The following is an 18,024-nucleotide window of genomic DNA, read 5'->3' as shown; positions in this document are numbered from 1 at the left end:
AGGGAGGGAATTCCAGAACATAGGGCTTAGGCAGCTGAAGGCACAAGCACCAATGGAGGAGTGATTAAAAAATCAGGAATGCTCAAGAGGCCGGAATTAGAGGAGCACAGATGTCCATGGGTTGTAGGACTGGAGGAGATTCCAAAGATAGTGAGAGGCCAGGTCATGGAGGGATTTGAAAATGGAGAATGAGGATTTTAACCAAGAAGTTTAAAATTAAAAACAGGACTTTGACAAAGTTCCATGTAAATAAAAGCATTTCTGATTTCAGCTGTCAAGTTTAGAAACCCAGCTGTGGTTCTTCAATTGGAAATCAAACATGAAAATAAAACCTCTGGAGAATATTATTCATAAATAGCATCAATGATAAATAGCCCAACACTCATGCCTAGCTTCACAGCTAAATAATAGGTCTGGAACGAGTTACTGAAGGGCAAGTGGTATCTTGAACTATGTTCCAGTAAAAGTCAGTACTTCTAAGAGATAGGCAGGAGATGACATTTTTTCTTATTTCGTTGCTGTTGCAAGGATTCCCATGTTAACAGGCAAGTCAGTCCAGTGTAAACATTTTTGTTGCACTTGTGCATTATAATGCAGCAGCTACTTCAGAGACATGGGAACTAACAAAATGCAACATTTCATACATAGACATCTAAAACAATTAACAATGTCAATTCCCTTCTTGAAAATGACACTGGTTTCTATTATCTTACCTATGTGTGTGATTGAACTTCTGAACGAGACGTCCTCCATCTGCAAGCCGTATCTGGATACTAGTGGTCGGTTGCAATTCATTTACATTAACAGAAGAACTCGCTTTTGCTTCATTTTCTGCTTGTTGTGCTGGAGAAGTTGTAGTGACTAACTGAGGTGTGGCACTTTGAAATAAAAATAAAAATTGGGTAATTTCCCTAAATTGTACTCAAGACCCCTTAGCAATTCGAATTCCAGTACAATAAATATGAGACAAGGGTGTGAAGAGTAAACAAATGTCAGCTGCAAATATGAAGCATTGAAATATAAAAAAAGACCTTTTTAAAAGCTATGTAAAGTTGATCTTAAATGTTCCAAAACAAGGCCTATTGTAGTCCCCTACTATCAAAAACAAATATCAGCAGTTACTGGCAGAAAAATCAAGCAATGTTAACCTCTTACAGCGTATTGTTCCGAAGGGTCTAGGGGTTCCCCCGCAACCTTTTCCTAGTTTGACCGTAACAGGGTTTAAATTTTTAAAAACACCGTGTTTTAGCTTCCCCTCAGGTGAATCCTTGTTCACTGCTCCCCAATTGTGGCATGTTCAGTTTCTTACAGTTTTAAACAGGGGTATACAAGCTCTCAGAGTAGCTGTAGTTAGTAAATTAGGTAGCTAGCTTAAACTGGTTTCCGAGCCCTAGCAAAGCGGACACATTAATTAAGAAAAAATAAATTAAATTAACACAATAAAGACACTAGGATAGGTGATGTGTCGTGGCTGGAGTACGTGGGAGCTCCTGGATGCCAAGGCAATCCATGGCAACCACGTCTGAAGTAACTGTCCGCGGCTTGAGGAGCTTCAGCTGAAAGTCATTGAGCTGAAGGCTGAGCTGCAGACACTGCGATGCATCATACTTTATCTGGACACTTTGTTCTAGAAGGCAGTCACACCCCTTAGGAAAGGGTCATTTGTTTTGGTCAGTGGTCAGGGACAGGGACAGGAGGGTGTGACTGCGAGTCAGGCAGGTAAGGGGCTCGAAAAGGTGGGAGTGGAGCAGCCTCAGCCCTTGCAATTGAGCAACAAGTTCGAGGTTCTTGCAGCTTGTATGGACAAGAGGGCTGTACTGTGGATGAGCAGACTGTCCATGGCACCATCGTACAGGAAGCTGTTCAAGTGGGGGGGGGAAGCTGAAAGTAGTGGTAGTAGGGGACAGTATAGTGAGAGGGATTGACACTGTTCTCTGCAGCAAAGAGCCAGAGTCCAGAAGGCTGTGTTGCCTGCCCAGTGCCAGGGTTCGGGATATCTGCTCATGCTGCAGTGGAACTTGCACTGGAAGGGGAGGATCCAGTTATCGTGGTCCATGTAGGTATCAACGACATAGTCAGTATGAAGAGCTAGAGTCTAAATTAAAAGGCAGAACCTCAAGGGTAATAACCTTTGGATTATTACCTGAGCCACATGCAAACTGCAGCAGGGCAAATAAGATTAGAGAAATGAATGCGTGGCTCAAAGACTGGAGCGGTAGATGTGGGTTGCGGTTCGTGGGGTACTGGCACCAGTATTGGGGAAAGTTGGACGGTCCACACCTGAACCGTGCTGGGACCAATGTGCCAGCGAGCTGCATAACGAGGGAAGTAGAGAAGGTTTTAAACTAAATAGTGACGACAAAGGATCAAATTTGGGAAGATGCAGTAAATCAAAGAGTACAGACAAGGCAAGAGAAAAAGGTATTAATATGGGAAAAAATAAACAGACCGTGACAGGAAGGGACAGTTTGTACAAATCCAAATGTAAATCAGCAGACAAGGCTAGAGAGTACAAAAATAATAAAAGGACAAAACTAAAGGCTCTTTACCTGAATGCACGTAGCATTCAAAAAAACACAGATGAATTGAAAGTGCAAATAAAAATAAATAAGTACGATCTGATAGCCATTACAAAGATATGGCTGCAAATGACAGATTGGGACCTGAACATTGAAGGGTACACGACATTTAGGAAGGACAGGAAGTTAGGAAAAGGTGGAGAGGTAGCTCTGTTAATTAATAATAGTATTAGCATAATAGAGGGATGACTCAAGTTCAGGAAACCAGGATGTAGAAAGGGTTTGGGTTGAGATGAGAAATGATAAAGGCAAGAAGTCACTTGTGGGACTGGTGTACAGGTCCCCCAACAGTAACCACATGGTAGGAAAGGGTGTAAAAGGAAGATATAATAGGAGCTTGTCAGAAAGGTATGGCGATAATCATGGGGGATTTTAATCTACATATATACTGGAAGAATCAGATGAGCAAAGGTAGCCTAGATGAGGAGTTCACAGAATGTTTTTGGGATAGTTTCTTAGAACAGCACATTCTGGAGCCAACCAGAGAGCAGGATATACTAGACCTGGTATTGTGCAACGAGATAGGATTAATTCATGACCTCATAGTGAAGGCGCGCCCTAGGCAGCAGTGATCATAATATGATTGAATTTTACATTTAGTTTGAGGGAGAGAAAAGTGGGTCTAAAACTAGTATGTTAAACTTAAATAAGGGCAATTATGAGGGCGTGAAAGCAGTGCTAGCAAAAGTGAACTGGCAAAGTAGGTAAAGGGATAGGTCAATAGAGATGCAGTGGCAGATATTTAAAGGGGATATTTCAGAATAGATGCAAAAAAGAAAAATTCCAAGGAGAGGACCCACCATCTGTGGTTAACTAAAAAAGTTAAAAGATAGCAAGATAGTATCAAACTTCAAGAAAAAGCATATAATTGCAAAGATGCAGGTCAGAAGATTGGACAGTCTATAAAAAGCAAAGAACTAAAAGATTAATAAGGAGGGAAAAATTAGAGTACGAGAGAAAGCTGGCCAGAAATATAAAAAGACAGTAAGAGTTTCTATAGATATTTTTTAAAAAGTTAACAAAGTGAGCGTTGGTCTTATAGAAAGTGAGTCTGGAGAAATAAGAAGGGAAAATAAGGAGATGGCAGATGAATTGAACAGGTACTTTGCATCAGTCTTCACCAGACAGGATACAAGTGACATCCCAAAATAGCTGTAAATCAGGAAATGGAAGGGAGGGAGGAATTCAAGAAAATTACAAATCACCAGGGAAGTAGTACTGAGCAAATTGTTGGAGCTATGGGCTGACAAGTCCCGGGGTCCTGATAAACTTCATCCTAGGGTCTTAAAAGAAGTGGCTAGCGAGATAGCTGATGCATTGGTTTTACCTTTCCAAAATTCCCTAGAAACAGGGAAGGTTCCATGAGATTGGAAAATAGCGAATGTAACTCCTTTTTTCAAAAAGGGGATACAGAAAGCAGGAAACTACAGGCCAGTTAGCTTAACAACTGTCTTCGGGAAAATGTTAGAAGTTATTATTAAAGACATTATAGCAGGGCACTTAGAAAAATTCATGGTAATCAGGCAGAGTCAACATGGGTTTATGAAAGGGAAATCATCTTTAACCAATTTACTGGAGTTCTTTGAAGTAACATTTTCTGTGGATAAAGGGGAACCGCTGGATGTATTGTACTGAGATTTCCAGAAGGTATTTGATAAGGTGCCACAAAGGTTATTGTGGAAAATAAAAGCTCATGGTGTAGGGGGCAACATTTTGGCATGGACAGAGATTGGTTAGCTAACAGGAAACAGAGTAGGCATAAATAGGTCATTTTGCAGTTGGCAAGATGTAATGAGTGGTGTGCCACAGGGTAGAGCATGGCTACCCAATCCCGATGGGACCCGACAACCTGTGTCGGGTTCGGGTCGGATCACTCTTCCGGGTCCGGCTTTCGGGCTCAGAAGGGGTTGGGCAGGGTCAGACACACTATCACCACCTCCGGTAAGTGGCTCCAATATTAATGTACATTTTGAACTAGAAAGGTTGTTTAATTACAGTTTTTTTAAGCTTGTGCAGATAAGTAACAAAATGAAAAACGGAGGGTAGGTTAACTGATGGTCGGGTCAGGGAAAAAATGAAAGGGCTCAGGCTGGATCGGGTTTCATTTGCAGACCGAGCAGCCTTTACCGCAGGGATCAGTGCTGGGGCATCAACTTTTTACAATTTATATAAATGACTTGGATGAAGGTATGGTTGCTAAATTTGCTGATGACACAAAGATGGGTCGGAAAGTAAGTTGTGAAGAGGACAGAAGGAGACTACAAAGGCATATACATAGGTTAAGCGAATAGGCAAAGATCTGGCAAATGAATAGAATGTGGGAAAATGTGATATTGTCCATTTTGGCAGGAAGAATAAAAAAGCATATTATTTAAATGGTGAGAGATTGCAGAGCTCTGAGATGCAGAGGGATCTGGGTGTCCTATTGCATGAATCGCAAAAAGTTAGTATGCAGGTACAGCAAGTAATTAAGAAAGCTGATAAAATATTATTTATTGTGAGGAGAATTGAACACAAAAGCAGGGAGGTTATGCTTCAGTTATACAGGCCATTGGTGAGACCACATCTGGAGTACTGTGTACAGTATTAGTCTCATTTAAGAAAATATGTAAATGCATTGGAAGAAGTTCAAAGAAAGTTTACTAGACTAATACCTGGAATGGGCAGGTTGTTTTATGAAGAAAGGTTGGACAGTCTAGGCTTGTATCCACTGGAGTTTAGAAGAGTAAGAGGTGACTTGATTGAAACATAAAAGATTCTGAAAGGTCTTGACAGGGTGGATGTGGAAAGGATGTTTCCTCTTGTGGGAGAAAGTAGAACTAGGGGGTCACTGTTTAAAAATAAGGGGCTGCCCATTTAAGACAGATGAGGAGAATTTTTTTTTTTCAGAGGGTCGAGAGTCTTTGGAACTCTCTTCCTCAAAAGGCGGTGGAAGCAGAGGCTTTAAATATTTTAAGGCAGAGGTAGATAGATTCTTGATAAGCAAGGGGGTGAAAGGTTATTGGAGGTAGGGAGGAATGTGGAGTTGAGGTTACAATCAAATCAGTCATGATCTTGTTGAATGGCGGAGCAGGCTCAAGGGGCCAAGTGGCCTACTCCTGCTCCTAGTTTATATGTTCGTATATAATTAAGGGCCTGAGGAGCAGAAAATCCCTGCCTGGCTCCCCAGGCCTGGCAGAGGCAGGCTCGCCCCCAACTTTTCAGCCGGTGGGCGGTGCTTCTCACCCAACATAAAATGCCGGCCATTATGCGTGAAGTACATTTACCTACAGCATATCAGCCATTTTCTGGTGCATGTAGCGCTAAAGCAGTGTTGCTGTAGCCACATTTCCATTGGACAATGCTGACCTACACAATTTGAAAGGGGACAAAACCATTCCAAATAAAATACAACAACAGCAAAGTGTTACAAAAATAGGAGGATATACTTAATGATTGGCATCAAACTGGAGAGAGATTGAGGAATATCTAGCAATTACAAAGCATCAAGCAACAAAGTAAGCAGAACATTGAGTTTATTGTGAGGTCAATAGAGTTCCAGTCTGAGACCACCATGTTCAAGCTGCATAGACCTCAACTTCAAGTACTGCATTCTGTTCTGGTGACTGAGGCACAAGTGAAACATCCAATCAATGGAAGCAATGCAGAGAAGGGCCAAGAGGCTGATTCCTGATGTCAAAAGCTTGAGTTACAAGGAAGAATCAGAAAAACTCTAATTCTTCTACTACCTTGAAAGCAGGTGAATGTAAAGAACAGGTTCATCATTTGATTCAAAGTGGAACAGAAAGGGTTAAATCAAAAAGTAGTATTTCAAGTCATACAATGATTGCAGGGCAAGGCGACATAGGTACAAACTGGTGAAAGGGAAGTTAGGACTTATAAGGAAGCACTTCTTTACACACATTTCAGTTAATGGCTGGAATGTCTTGTAAGTAGGGTACTGGACGCAATCACGCTTGAATCATTTAAAAGCAAGTTAGATGCTGTAACTGTTTTTGGGGGCGGGGGAGAGGGAAGAACAAAAAATGACAAATTTCTCTAGAGGCTTCCCTCATTTTCAACTGCAGAACAGAGGCTCCTGGCATACAGACACGGGAGTGTGATCAAAAGGGGAAAAAAAAAATCGATTCTCTCCTTCTCTGTCTCTCCCTACCACCCACCTACCTGGATCCCGAGACGATCTCATTTCACGCTAACTCATAGGATACTATGCAATTAATATTTCACATTCAATCTTCCCTGCTAACTTAGAATGTACTGGTGCAAGGATAATAATGCAGTAGGTAGAAGGGTAAAATAGACAACTTCTTAGGCATAATATGAACACAGGCACATTTCCAAGAAGGAAAGGTGGACAAGGAATAAGAAACTAAAGAAATGGCACAGAATAGAGACAAGCTGAGAAGTGCATATACTGAGCAAAATAGAAGGGATACTATCCTCACCAAAGCTCTACTGGAGTCCGAAGAGACTCCAAAGGAAGATATGTAGACAGGAATCTGGTACTTGCTGTGTTGCTGGAGAAGTTGGTACCGAGTTAACACAGATACTGATCAGCTGCACTTCCTAAGGAGCTGTGTGGAAACAACTTGTTTGGTCAGGGATCGGAACCAACATATTGCACCACAGATATGACAAAATTATTGGACTCAGCCTCGGACACGGGGGGCAATTAATCTGTACACAAAGTGTATAGCCAACCTAATGCGGTCAAAACCATCCGATTTAAAACATTTCTCCCGATAAATAAAGTAGCTCAGCTTACAAACATCAATAGAAAGCAGCATCACTGTATTAGCTAGCAAGCAAAACAGTATGCAATGCCAATTACTTTTGTTGACAGAGTAGAGCAAGCTCATTATGCGATATAAACCAGGACTGAAGTAATTTTAATGTCATTAAACGAGTAAAACAACAAATTTTCCATACTGGAAAAAGCAACTGGCTAGCTGCCCGAGTTAGCTAACAAGCTTAACAATAATAAATTCAACTCACTTTAATATTTTCAAAGATACCTCAGCGCCACAGCTACAAAAAAAGTTCTCTTTCCCAAGCTGGGATGAGCGATGTTTTTTCCGAATTTAACGGCATTTTTTTTTTCATAACTTCTTTGGTTCAATGTCATCAAGAATCTACTGTAACTATGGTTACTGTAAAACTTTGACAACATTGTCATTTTATGGGGAGAAACCAAATCTGGCCCATCTGGATCGCGGTTGCAAAATGCACACACAGAAATCATGTCTTTTTTCAATAAAGCTTGCAAGTCACACAGTTTTTGAATAACTTACTACGGGCCTCAAAACTTTTACCACAGACACTGGTGTCTGTGTACAGACACGTTGCCGACCCCTGGGCCGGAATTTTGCCTCAGGGTAGAAGATCTGCCCACCTGCTTGAAAGTCAGGGGCAAGCCCACCTTCAGCAGACCTGGGAGCCACGCAGAGATTTTACGCAGCCCAGGCCCTTAATTGTCCTCGGGTAGGACTTCCGCCCCTGAGGCAGGAAGTCCCGCCTCCAGGGGCTGCCAGCTAATCAATGGGCCGGCCTCAGTCCCAGCAGCGCCACCAGGAACGGTGGCCACTGCTGGGACTGCACCCATCTTCATGAGGATCGTGGACACCAGCACTGAAAATGGTTCGTGGGGTTTTGGGCCTCGCCAGAGACAATTGGCTAGGCCCCAGCGAAGAGGGGGGGGGGGGGGGGGGGGTGCACCAGGTGCAGGAAGGTGGGGGCAGGTGCACCAGCGTGGATAGCAGGAGCTGGTGGAGTGGCCCTCTGTGGGGCACAAACCTTGGGCCTGCAAGGAGAATGTCAGGTATTACTGGGCAGCCTCCACAGTTGCCAAAGTGCTCGTCCACCCCTTGTGATATACTTGCGATGGCAGGAGCAGGCCCTTAAGTGGCAATTAATTTGGGGAGGCAGTGGCGTAGTGGTAATGTCACTGGACTAGTAATCCAGAGCCCAGGCTAATGCTCTGGGGACAAGGGTTTGAATCTCACCATGGCAGATGGTGAAATTTGAATTCAATTAATTTGCTTTGCTCTAGCCATAGCCCCAAAGGACCATTGGCATCTCTCCCCATTAGAGAGACACAGTTGGTGATGTCTTGCTTGAGGGTCACCACTCCTCAAGCATGGCGTAAGGTGATGTAAAGGACTGTTACCCGACATGTGTTGGGTTCGGGTCGGGTCCATCTTCCAGATCCGGGTTTCGGGCGTGGGTCGGGTCGGGCCAGGTGGGGCTGGACACACACAGTAAGTGCTTTGCTGGTAAGTATTGAAATTTAAAAAAAAAAAAACAACTTACCTGAGCTGGGAGTCCGGGATGAAAATGAATCTGCGCAGTGAGTGAGTGACGTCATCACACATGCGCCGCAGCTTCCTGGAGGTTCTGAGTCCGAAGGTCAGTACAGGGATGGTCGGGTTGGGCTGGGGTTGGGTCGTGTCAGGTGGGGCTCGGGCCAAAATTGCAAGGGACTCGGGCCAGGTCGGGCTCGGGTCCGCTGTGGTTCGGTCGGATTCTTTTTCCACGACCTGAGCAGGCCTTTTAAGGTGAGGAGGCAAGCCTCCATGAACTACCACAGCCAGTACGGGGATTGAACCCATGCTGTTGGCGTTTATTCTGCATCACACTCTAGCCACTTAGCCAACTGAGCTAACCGACCCCCCCATTCAATTAATAAATCTGGAATTAAAAGCTAGTCTAATGGTGACCATGTCGATTACTGTAAAAACTCACCTGGTTCACTAATGTCCTTTAGGGAAGGAAATTTGCCGTCCTTACCTGTCTGGCCTACATGTGACTCCAGACCCACAGCAATGTGGTGGACTCTTAAATGCCCTCTGAAGTGGCCTAACAAGCCACTCAGTTAAGTGCAATTAGGGATGGGCAACAAATGTTGGCCTAGTCAGCAACGCCCACATCCCACAAATGAATTTAAAAAAAAAAATTGGCCACACAAGGGCCTCAAATGGCCTGGGGTTGGCGGGCCGTTTGTCGCCTCTCCCGCTGCTCATAGAATTGCAGCATGGGCGGGAAGGCAACAGGAACTGCACCCCCCTCCTCCCACACAATCTTACACACCCCCCCCACCCCGCCTCCAGCCCACTTCCACAGAGGGCATAAAATTCTGGCTCTGGTTTGGGCAGGAGGTGAGAAAGGGAGGTAAACAGCAGCAACAATTTGGCGATTCACAAATAGATGGAAACAAATGGAAGCCAGTCTAGAATGGGAGCTTTAGAAGAGGGGTTAAGAAGCTTAGATAAAGATTTTTGAGAAGTTTTATAAAAGGTAGATGAAAACTAGAGAGATTCAGGGAAGGAGCACCAGATAGAAGGACTGACAAAGTTCAAGGCTTTGCCACCAACATTAGGGGTAAAAGGCAGTGAATGCACAAGAGTCCAAAATAAAAGGAATGGAATGTTTCAGAAGGATTCAAGCCCATAGGAGATTGCAGAGTTAGAGTGGAGAAGGATTGTGAAGAAATTAATAGATAAAAGATTTTAAATATAAATATGTTGAGCGACAGCAAACCAGTGTAGATCAGTGAGGATAGAGGTAACAAGCAAGCAAGACATAATACAAGTGGCTGGGTTTAGTTTCTAAAGGGGAGAGGATAGGAAATCAGCAAGGAGAGCACTGGAATAGTTAAGTCTTAGGGAGACAAGGGCTGGTGTAAGGGTTGCAGTAACTTAGGAGTAGAGGCAGAGTTGGGTTGTATTGTGGAAATGCAAGGGGTATTGGTGAGGGATAGGATGTGGGTTCGGCTCATGGTTTAACAAGACTACAAGCAGCAGACCAGGTTCAAATGGAGAGTATGGTGAAAGTGAGGAGGATAGAAACTGTGGCAAGAGAGCAGAGATTGTGGTGAGCCCAAAGTTGTTGACTTTGATTCTCCTAACACGGAGCTGGAGGAAGTTGTGACACGGCGGGCCGAATGGCCTCCTTATCTGCAGCAACAATTCTGTGATTCTGCAAGTTGATGAAATACTTCCAATCAGAAAAGGAGAATATTACTACAAACTCATTTTCTTGAGGGTGAGGGGACAAAATAAGTATTGCCAATACTACTTGTGAAAGTAAACTTACTTGTGATTATATCTCAAATATCAAACAGTATTGACTATAATCTAGCCACATTTATACCAAGTTGAATATACATAATCCAAACTAATAAAAACAGTGCAAAGAACAGTTTTATTACAATAATAAAAGCACTGCAGATTGTCAGTGTTCTTTTATATATAAGCCTATTCCTCCACAAAAATGAAACTGGAGTCAAACTTACAGGAATGCAATTGCCTGATATCAAACAGACCTTTGTTTTCCATCGGTGTAGGTGGTAATTTATATAGAATCATTCAATCTGTATAAATTGGCGAACATGCTAAACTGCTTGATTTTATTTACATTGCAATATGAAGACTGCTGCTGACTACTGCAACAATTGTGATCCAAATATGATCTGTACCAATCAAATGGGTCTGTGTAATGGTTGCCATCAATGTTCCCTCTAAGCTGCATGGGTACGCAACCGCACAGGAAACAAACAGGCCACGCATAAACAACATTTCATTCAAGATGCACGCATGCACGGCTGCACATCTTAAAGGGACAGCACAGTGCAACAAGCCAGCTGTGCAAGGCATACTGAAGTTGAAAGCATTGTAATCAATGCTCCCTCTTACTATAAAAAATTCCTCTTCTTCCTATGAAAGCTAAGTCTTCCAGCTCAATGCGGCCAATTCCCAGAAGTAAAAACAGACATTGCACCAAAATACCTAGCAGTCAACAACATAACTATTTCCAAATACCACTGCTCCAACAGACCAACTTTAGCAAACTTATGGTGCATCACATTTAAATTAGATCCTAAGCAGATGGCAGAAGGGGTTTAAATTACTGACTTTTCTTTAAATACTTGCGCAAGTTACTACACGTACCTCCCCAACTTCTGTCCTTCTCCTCCAAATGCCTTAAATGCAGCCCTTGATTTTACAAAGTCTTGATCTCGATGGTCTTCCATATCTAGGTTCACCTGCCCACCTCGGGCCAATCTCCGCAGCTCCAGTGGAATCTCACTGTGAATGGTAGAATAAAGGATACTCATTTCAATGTAAACAAATGTAAAACACCACCAATAACTGAAACTTGTTTTATTCAATACTCCATATAAAAAAATTAATTTCTGCAAAGTATTTTGGAATTGCCCTGAAAGCAGGCAACCTTAACTTCAAATGAGCTGCACTATAAGATCACCAAAATCAGGTGGGAATTCTAGGGGTTAGGTGACAGACTGGCTTGAAGTACTAATATGGGCACTCACCTTGGCAGGCGGATCAAAACAATAATGTTTGAAAAATACAGGGTAGCTGGTATAAGTAACACCCTGACAGGAGACTCTTTATATTTGTTCACGTGAGTGACCATTGTCAGAACAGAATGAACTTCAATTCTGGCAGCCATCTTAAATACTTATAGTTTACCAAGCATTCCAGAATAAATTGGATCATCTAAAAGTTTAACATTTTGTTCTAGAATGACAGAACCTAGGTCCTAACCATGACGTTAGAGCTCTAATTACCAGTACTGACAGGCCCTCAACCAACTGCCGTCATCAAAATTGTCAAACTAGCCCTCCCAACCTATACCAGGAAAGCTTCAAGTTACTTAGTTTAATTTGAAAATGAAGATTTTATACACCTGCTGCTAAATTATACTCAAGGCAGGAAAACTGAAAACGTACAACAAGAATCCAGGTAAACATGATTGTTAAAGGGATGGACAGAGAAAGGGTTTTGTTAGAATTGCTCATTTTTACTTCCTTAAAACTGCTATTTACATCTCTACTGTAAAAGAATGTAACAGATATGACATCATAGGGGATGCACTATCCTGAAATGAAAATGCCATTTCCAGATGCACTTGATGGAAAGATTCAAAATTCAAAAGCTTAGATTATGAGGTGAGATTACATAAACTAGGCTTGTATTCAGTGGAATATAGAAGGTTAAGGGGTGATTTGATTGAGAATATTAAGATTTTGAAGAGACGTGAAAGGATCAAGAGAAACGTTTTCCACTGGTGAAAGAGTTTAGGAGAAGGGGGATATAACCTTAAAAATCCGAGCTGGGCCATTTCAGGGAGAAGTTATGAAACGTTTCTTCACACAAAGGGTGGTAAAAATTTGGAACTCTCTCCCACAAAAAGCAATAGATGTTAGTTCAATTAAATAATTTTAAATCTGAGAGAGAGATTTTTGCTAGACATGGGTATAAATAAAGATATGGAGTCAAGTCAGGTGGATGGAGTTAAGATTTCATTAAATAGCCGAACAGGTTCGAGGGGCTGAATGGCCTACTCCTATTCCTACGTTAACATAAATAAATTTGGTTAGGAAATATTAGACTAATAAGCACGGTTTCCAGTTACTGCTGATTACCACTTCTGTTCGCAGATTCAAAGAATCAGGTTATGGAACAGCCATGGGTTGGAATAATTAATGCCTCCAATAGCAGCACAGTGAAATGTAAAGAAATGCAATAGCTTACGCAGTGTCCTCTTACTGCCACTAGATGGCTCATATTTATAAACCATTGCATCTTTTATAACAAATGACCCAATTATGCATCTCAAATTTTCCCCATGTTTTTACTAGACATATTGGGCAGATTAAATACATTTTGCTCTTGTAGCTAGAATTTATCCAGTACCAATCCCCTTAGACAACTTTAGTTAAAAATATGGATGCACCAAGAGCAAACTTCAGAGCACACAATTAAATTTCAATGTAGTCATTCATAACCAGACATGTGGAATGCATCACTTACCCTCGCCTAATGGCTTCTAGGAACTGGGCATTGGCAGGGTCAGTGTAATTTCTCAGCTCACCGTCATCAACACTGAAACCACTTTTCCAAAGCTTCAGTACAACGTGAACCTGTTGAACAACATTCAGAAAGATCTAGAATTCAGTGCAATCTTTTAAAATGCAGTATAATCTAAATCATTCTGTTAGACTCTTGACAGGCAAGCTAATTCCTTCTCTAATTACCAGTTTTTAGAGATATAAAATCCCGCATTACGGGTTTCGATTTCTTGGAAAGGTTACATCATTGCCCTATTCCCCTAATGAAGTCATAGGCTGAAACTCAGCAACACTCCTGACAATATCTGATCTACGTTACACAATGTGATCAATAACTTTGGAAATAAAACAAAGCAAGAATTTATGTTTAATTTGATGCTCACCTCAACTTGAAATGTAAGGGTTCAGAAAAGGTCACTTACTGTTTTGCTCTGAAGTTTATTAACATTTCCTATAAAACACAAGTATCCCCTTCCCAAGTTTTGAATGCCTTTAAAAAGTTTCAATATTCATTCTAAAGTTACTTTTTGATCAAGAACTGAAAGTGGACTTGGAATCAATATGTTTCTTCCCTCCTCTGTTTATAAGGGTACCATAGCTTTGTGGTTATAGCAGTGGACTAGCAACCCAGAGGTCATGGGTTCAATTCTGAGACTTTTTGGGAAAGCAAAATCTCAACTGGTTCACTCCTTCATGGAGGGTCCTACCACCCCTACGTGGTCTAGTCCACATGTGTCTCCAAGCCATACTATGTGGATGACTATAAATGTATTCAGGACAAGTGAGGATAGGTAATAAATCCTATCTCAGTGTTGCCCACATTTAGAGAGAGAATTTTAAAAAAACACTGTGGAAATACCTGCCAATTCTGAAACTGGAGAGAACACGTGACTAAAGGCTGGCTGGGAATCTTTTCAGAGACATTTTTACATCACTGAAATAAGCAATACGGTGCTGCAGAATCAACCTATTACTGTGACATTAGAGGAAAAATTCTGCAAGTAGCTGAACAAGAGTAAAAATTTTCAAACAATTTATAGGGTCATCTATGGCCTAGATAGGCCAAGATCAAAAAATACAGAGCTACTAACAATTTAACAATGATGTGTTACAAATCTATCCATACGTATTACAACTGTTTAAACTGCATAGTTTATTAATGACATTTTAAGCTAAAAACAATGACATTAAATATTACTCCCATGGACCTTTTTCCATTCTGATCTGACAGAAACAAAGGTTACAGTGAAGCAAACCTATAATACTTATAATAAAAACAAGAAATGTTGGAAATACTCAGCAGGTCTGGCAGCATCTGTGGTAAGAGAAGCAGAGTTAACGTTTCAGGTCAGTGGCCCTTCATCAGAACTGGCAAAGGTTGAAAATGTAATAGGTTTTAAGCAAATAAAGCAGGGGTGGAGCAAGAAATAACAAAAGGCAAGGTGTTGATAGGACAGGGTCACAGAGAATAACTGACCAGAAGGTCATGGAGCAAAGGCAAACGGTATGTTAATAGTGTGTTGAAAGACACCAATTGTGATGAAGGGTCACTGACCTGAAACGTTAACTCTGTTTCTCTATCCACGGATAGTGCCAGACCTGCTGAGTATTTCCAGCATTTCTTGTTTTTATTTCAGATTTCCAGCATCTGTAGTATTTTGCTTTTATCTTTTAATACTTACATCTTGTGCTGTCTCTGGTCTCCTCTCTCCTGTAACATATGCAGACTGCTCCCCTTCAGTTGCTCCCAAACGGTATCCACCACCACCAAATGGCTTTAAAAGAAAAAAAAAGCAAGCTTCAAAGCTTGTTTTTTTTTAATTCTTTAATATTAAAGTCTGTCTTCTTGTATTAAGGGCAAAATTAAAACCTTAAATCACTAAACTATAGCGGCTATATCAAAAGGAGGTTAGAGTCATATCACCTATGTTAACTTGCAGCTTCAGTTGTATATTAACAAAATGAATCGAATACACAAGGAATCACGAAGTTGTACATATAGAGAACCCAGTGACTTGGTGGGGAAATGCATACCACGTAGCACAGCACTCTTCAATTTCAGTCCGCATTAAGATAGCTGTAAGTGGGGTGCAACAATTGACCTCAGCAGTGTTAGGCTGAAAGGGTTTCAAGACGGGAGAAAATAGAATATAAAAATAACTACAGGACACCAAATCCTTTTCTCTATCAAGCAAATCTGGTTGGTAAGTGCCCATGTATGAACAATGGGTGAGGATCAGGCTTGGCTGCAGTGTCCCAACAAGCTCTTTTAACGTTGAAGCATTCCAAGGCACCTCAGAATGAGGTGCTGAGCAGTAAAGGATAAAAGAACTTGCATTACATAGCATCTTTCACAACCACAAGACATTGTTTCAGAAGTTTCAAAGCTTTTAAAGCCAATTAAGAAATAGTAAGGGATTAAAAAGAGTGTTCTAAAGGCCAAGATGAATATGGCTATAGGTTGTGCCACCAATGGTGGAGTGGAGGGAGTTAGGGATACACAGGAAGCAAAAATCACAGGTCAAAGGACAAGGATTGCAACAAAAAGCTAGAGGAGATGACAGAGGTAGGGTGAGGCTGAAGTTGCAGACTTTGAATTCAGTAGACTTGGACAGAGAACTGATGAGTGCTGGGAACAATTGTGGTCTCCATATTATAAAAAAGACAGGGAGGCACTGGAGAAGTTGCAAAAACGATTTACTAGAGCGATACCAGAACTGAGAGGTTATGCCAATTGGGAAATGTTGAACAAGTTGCTGCTCTTTTCTCTAGAAAAGACTGAGGGATGACCTGATAGGATCTTTAAGATTATGAAAGGGTTTGATATAGACATAGAGACTATATTTCTGCTTGTGGGGGAGATTAGAAGTAAATATAAGATAGTCACTAATAAGTCAAATGGGAATTTAGGAGAAACATTCACCCAGAGAGTGACTGGAACGTGCAACTCATTGCAGGAATAGCTGAGGTTACTAGTACAAATGCATTTAAGCAGAAACTAAATAAACGCAAGGGAGAAAGAAATAGAAGGATATGCTGATGGGGTTAGAAGTAGTAGTATGGGAGGAGGCTAATGCAGAGCATGAACACAGCCTGTTTCTGTTATGTAAATACTATGCAATACTATGTAATGAAGATCTGCTAGGGCAATGGTGATTGAGGATGAGATTCAGTGTGGAATAGAATGCAGGCAGCAGTTTTGGATGAATTGGAGTTATATGTTGTAGAGCTTGGGGGAGCAGCACAATTGAAAACCTACTGGCACTATTTTTGGAAGAGGTGGGAAGAAAAACATTTAGGGGGGAAAAAAAAAACAGGTACACAAACATGCTTCAATATTCATTACAAGTTTAACTCAAATTTCTTTGCTGATTTGTAAGCAATAAAGCTTTCTAGTCAGGCTCCCTCAGAACCCTGGCACCTCGAGACAAAATTCTACAGCAATCATAATCAAATTCTGCATCAGAATACAGTCTCCGTGGCATGTCTGTCCCTGATTAGGAGTTATCTCTAAAAACAATTTTAAAATAATCCCGCAATAAAAAAAATATATGTTCACAGATGAATTGGAATCACCAGACTATCCTATTATATTGGGAGAAACTGGGGAATGAGCAAGAAAAAAAAAAAATAGTGGGTAAAATGGCTCTGGGCTCTAATCGACCTAGCACTGTGATACAATTGATTATCATTATGAAATCAGCATATAGCTATACTATCGGACCAGTTACTGCGATGACAGGCCAAGCAGTCACAATCCGCTACAAAACTCTGCTTGGAGGCTTTCAATACCATACATACTTTAGCTCTGCTGGATTCTCCAGGACTTTTGCCAGCTCGCTCAACAGCAACTGCACCATGTTCCTTTGCCCCCTTAAACAGATCTTCTACTAATTCATTAGAATTTTTCTTTTTTGGAGGACCAACAATTTGCTGTCCACTTCTTTCAGATCCACCAGCATAAAACCTTTAAAATAATAAACATGCGAACCATCATTATGCATTAATAGCCTTGATAAAACATTCAACCTGCTTCATGTTTTCAGTGTCATACTGTTGAATATAGCACTTTGATAGTATAGAGCAAAACAATTCCAACTGTCAGTACAATTTGTTCAGTGGTGTACTTCAGATTTCAGATGCGATGACTCACCCCATTTCTAACAATGAAACATTATGCAGTAACTACTTTTTCTTATTACAGGATTAACCAATGAATTAATGCTGCCACAAATTTTATTTGCACAAGTACACAGTAAACACTAAGTTTTAGCATTAAACAATTTCCAGAACTGTACAGTAAACACATTCCCATATGTGCGTGTGGTGGGGCAGTGGAGGAGTCACTAAGTTTCAGAGCTAAAACTACAAAATGCTCAGGTTTTTAAGCCAAGAAAGCAGTAGTGTTAATGAATGGCCTTAGAAAAAAAAATTTAGAAAGGAAACAACCTACTGTACAATAGCAGACTTAAAATTGGGACTCTCACAATATTGTATCAAAAGTGTGTTCGTTTCCAACTCGCAACGTCGCAAAACATGCTTGTCACAACATTTAAACCATCCACCCCACTCCAT

General features: G+C 41.3%; 1 protein-coding gene across 1 annotated transcript in view; it reads right to left on the bottom strand.

The window, feature by feature from the left end:
- nsfl1c (NSFL1 (p97) cofactor (p47)) overlaps positions 1–18,024 on the bottom strand; it is a 35,578-nt gene that overhangs the window by 3,055 nt on the left and 14,499 nt on the right. Inside the window, exons 4-8 of the mRNA XM_068048254.1 lie at positions 17,251–17,416; positions 15,132–15,224; positions 13,412–13,521; positions 11,525–11,662; positions 714–878 (exon numbers count right to left, since the gene is read on the bottom strand). Of these exons, the coding sequence (XP_067904355.1) occupies positions 714–878; positions 11,525–11,662; positions 13,412–13,521; positions 15,132–15,224; positions 17,251–17,416 (672 nt within the window). The remainder of the gene's footprint in view (positions 1–713; positions 879–11,524; positions 11,663–13,411; positions 13,522–15,131; positions 15,225–17,250; positions 17,417–18,024) is intronic.

This window comes from Heterodontus francisci, chromosome 16 (assembly GCF_036365525.1).
Source record: "Heterodontus francisci isolate sHetFra1 chromosome 16, sHetFra1.hap1, whole genome shotgun sequence".
Classification (NCBI taxonomy): Eukaryota; Metazoa; Chordata; class Chondrichthyes; order Heterodontiformes; family Heterodontidae; genus Heterodontus; species Heterodontus francisci.
Note: the sequence above shows the minus strand (reverse complement) of the source record. Positions and strands in the feature narration are given on the sequence as shown.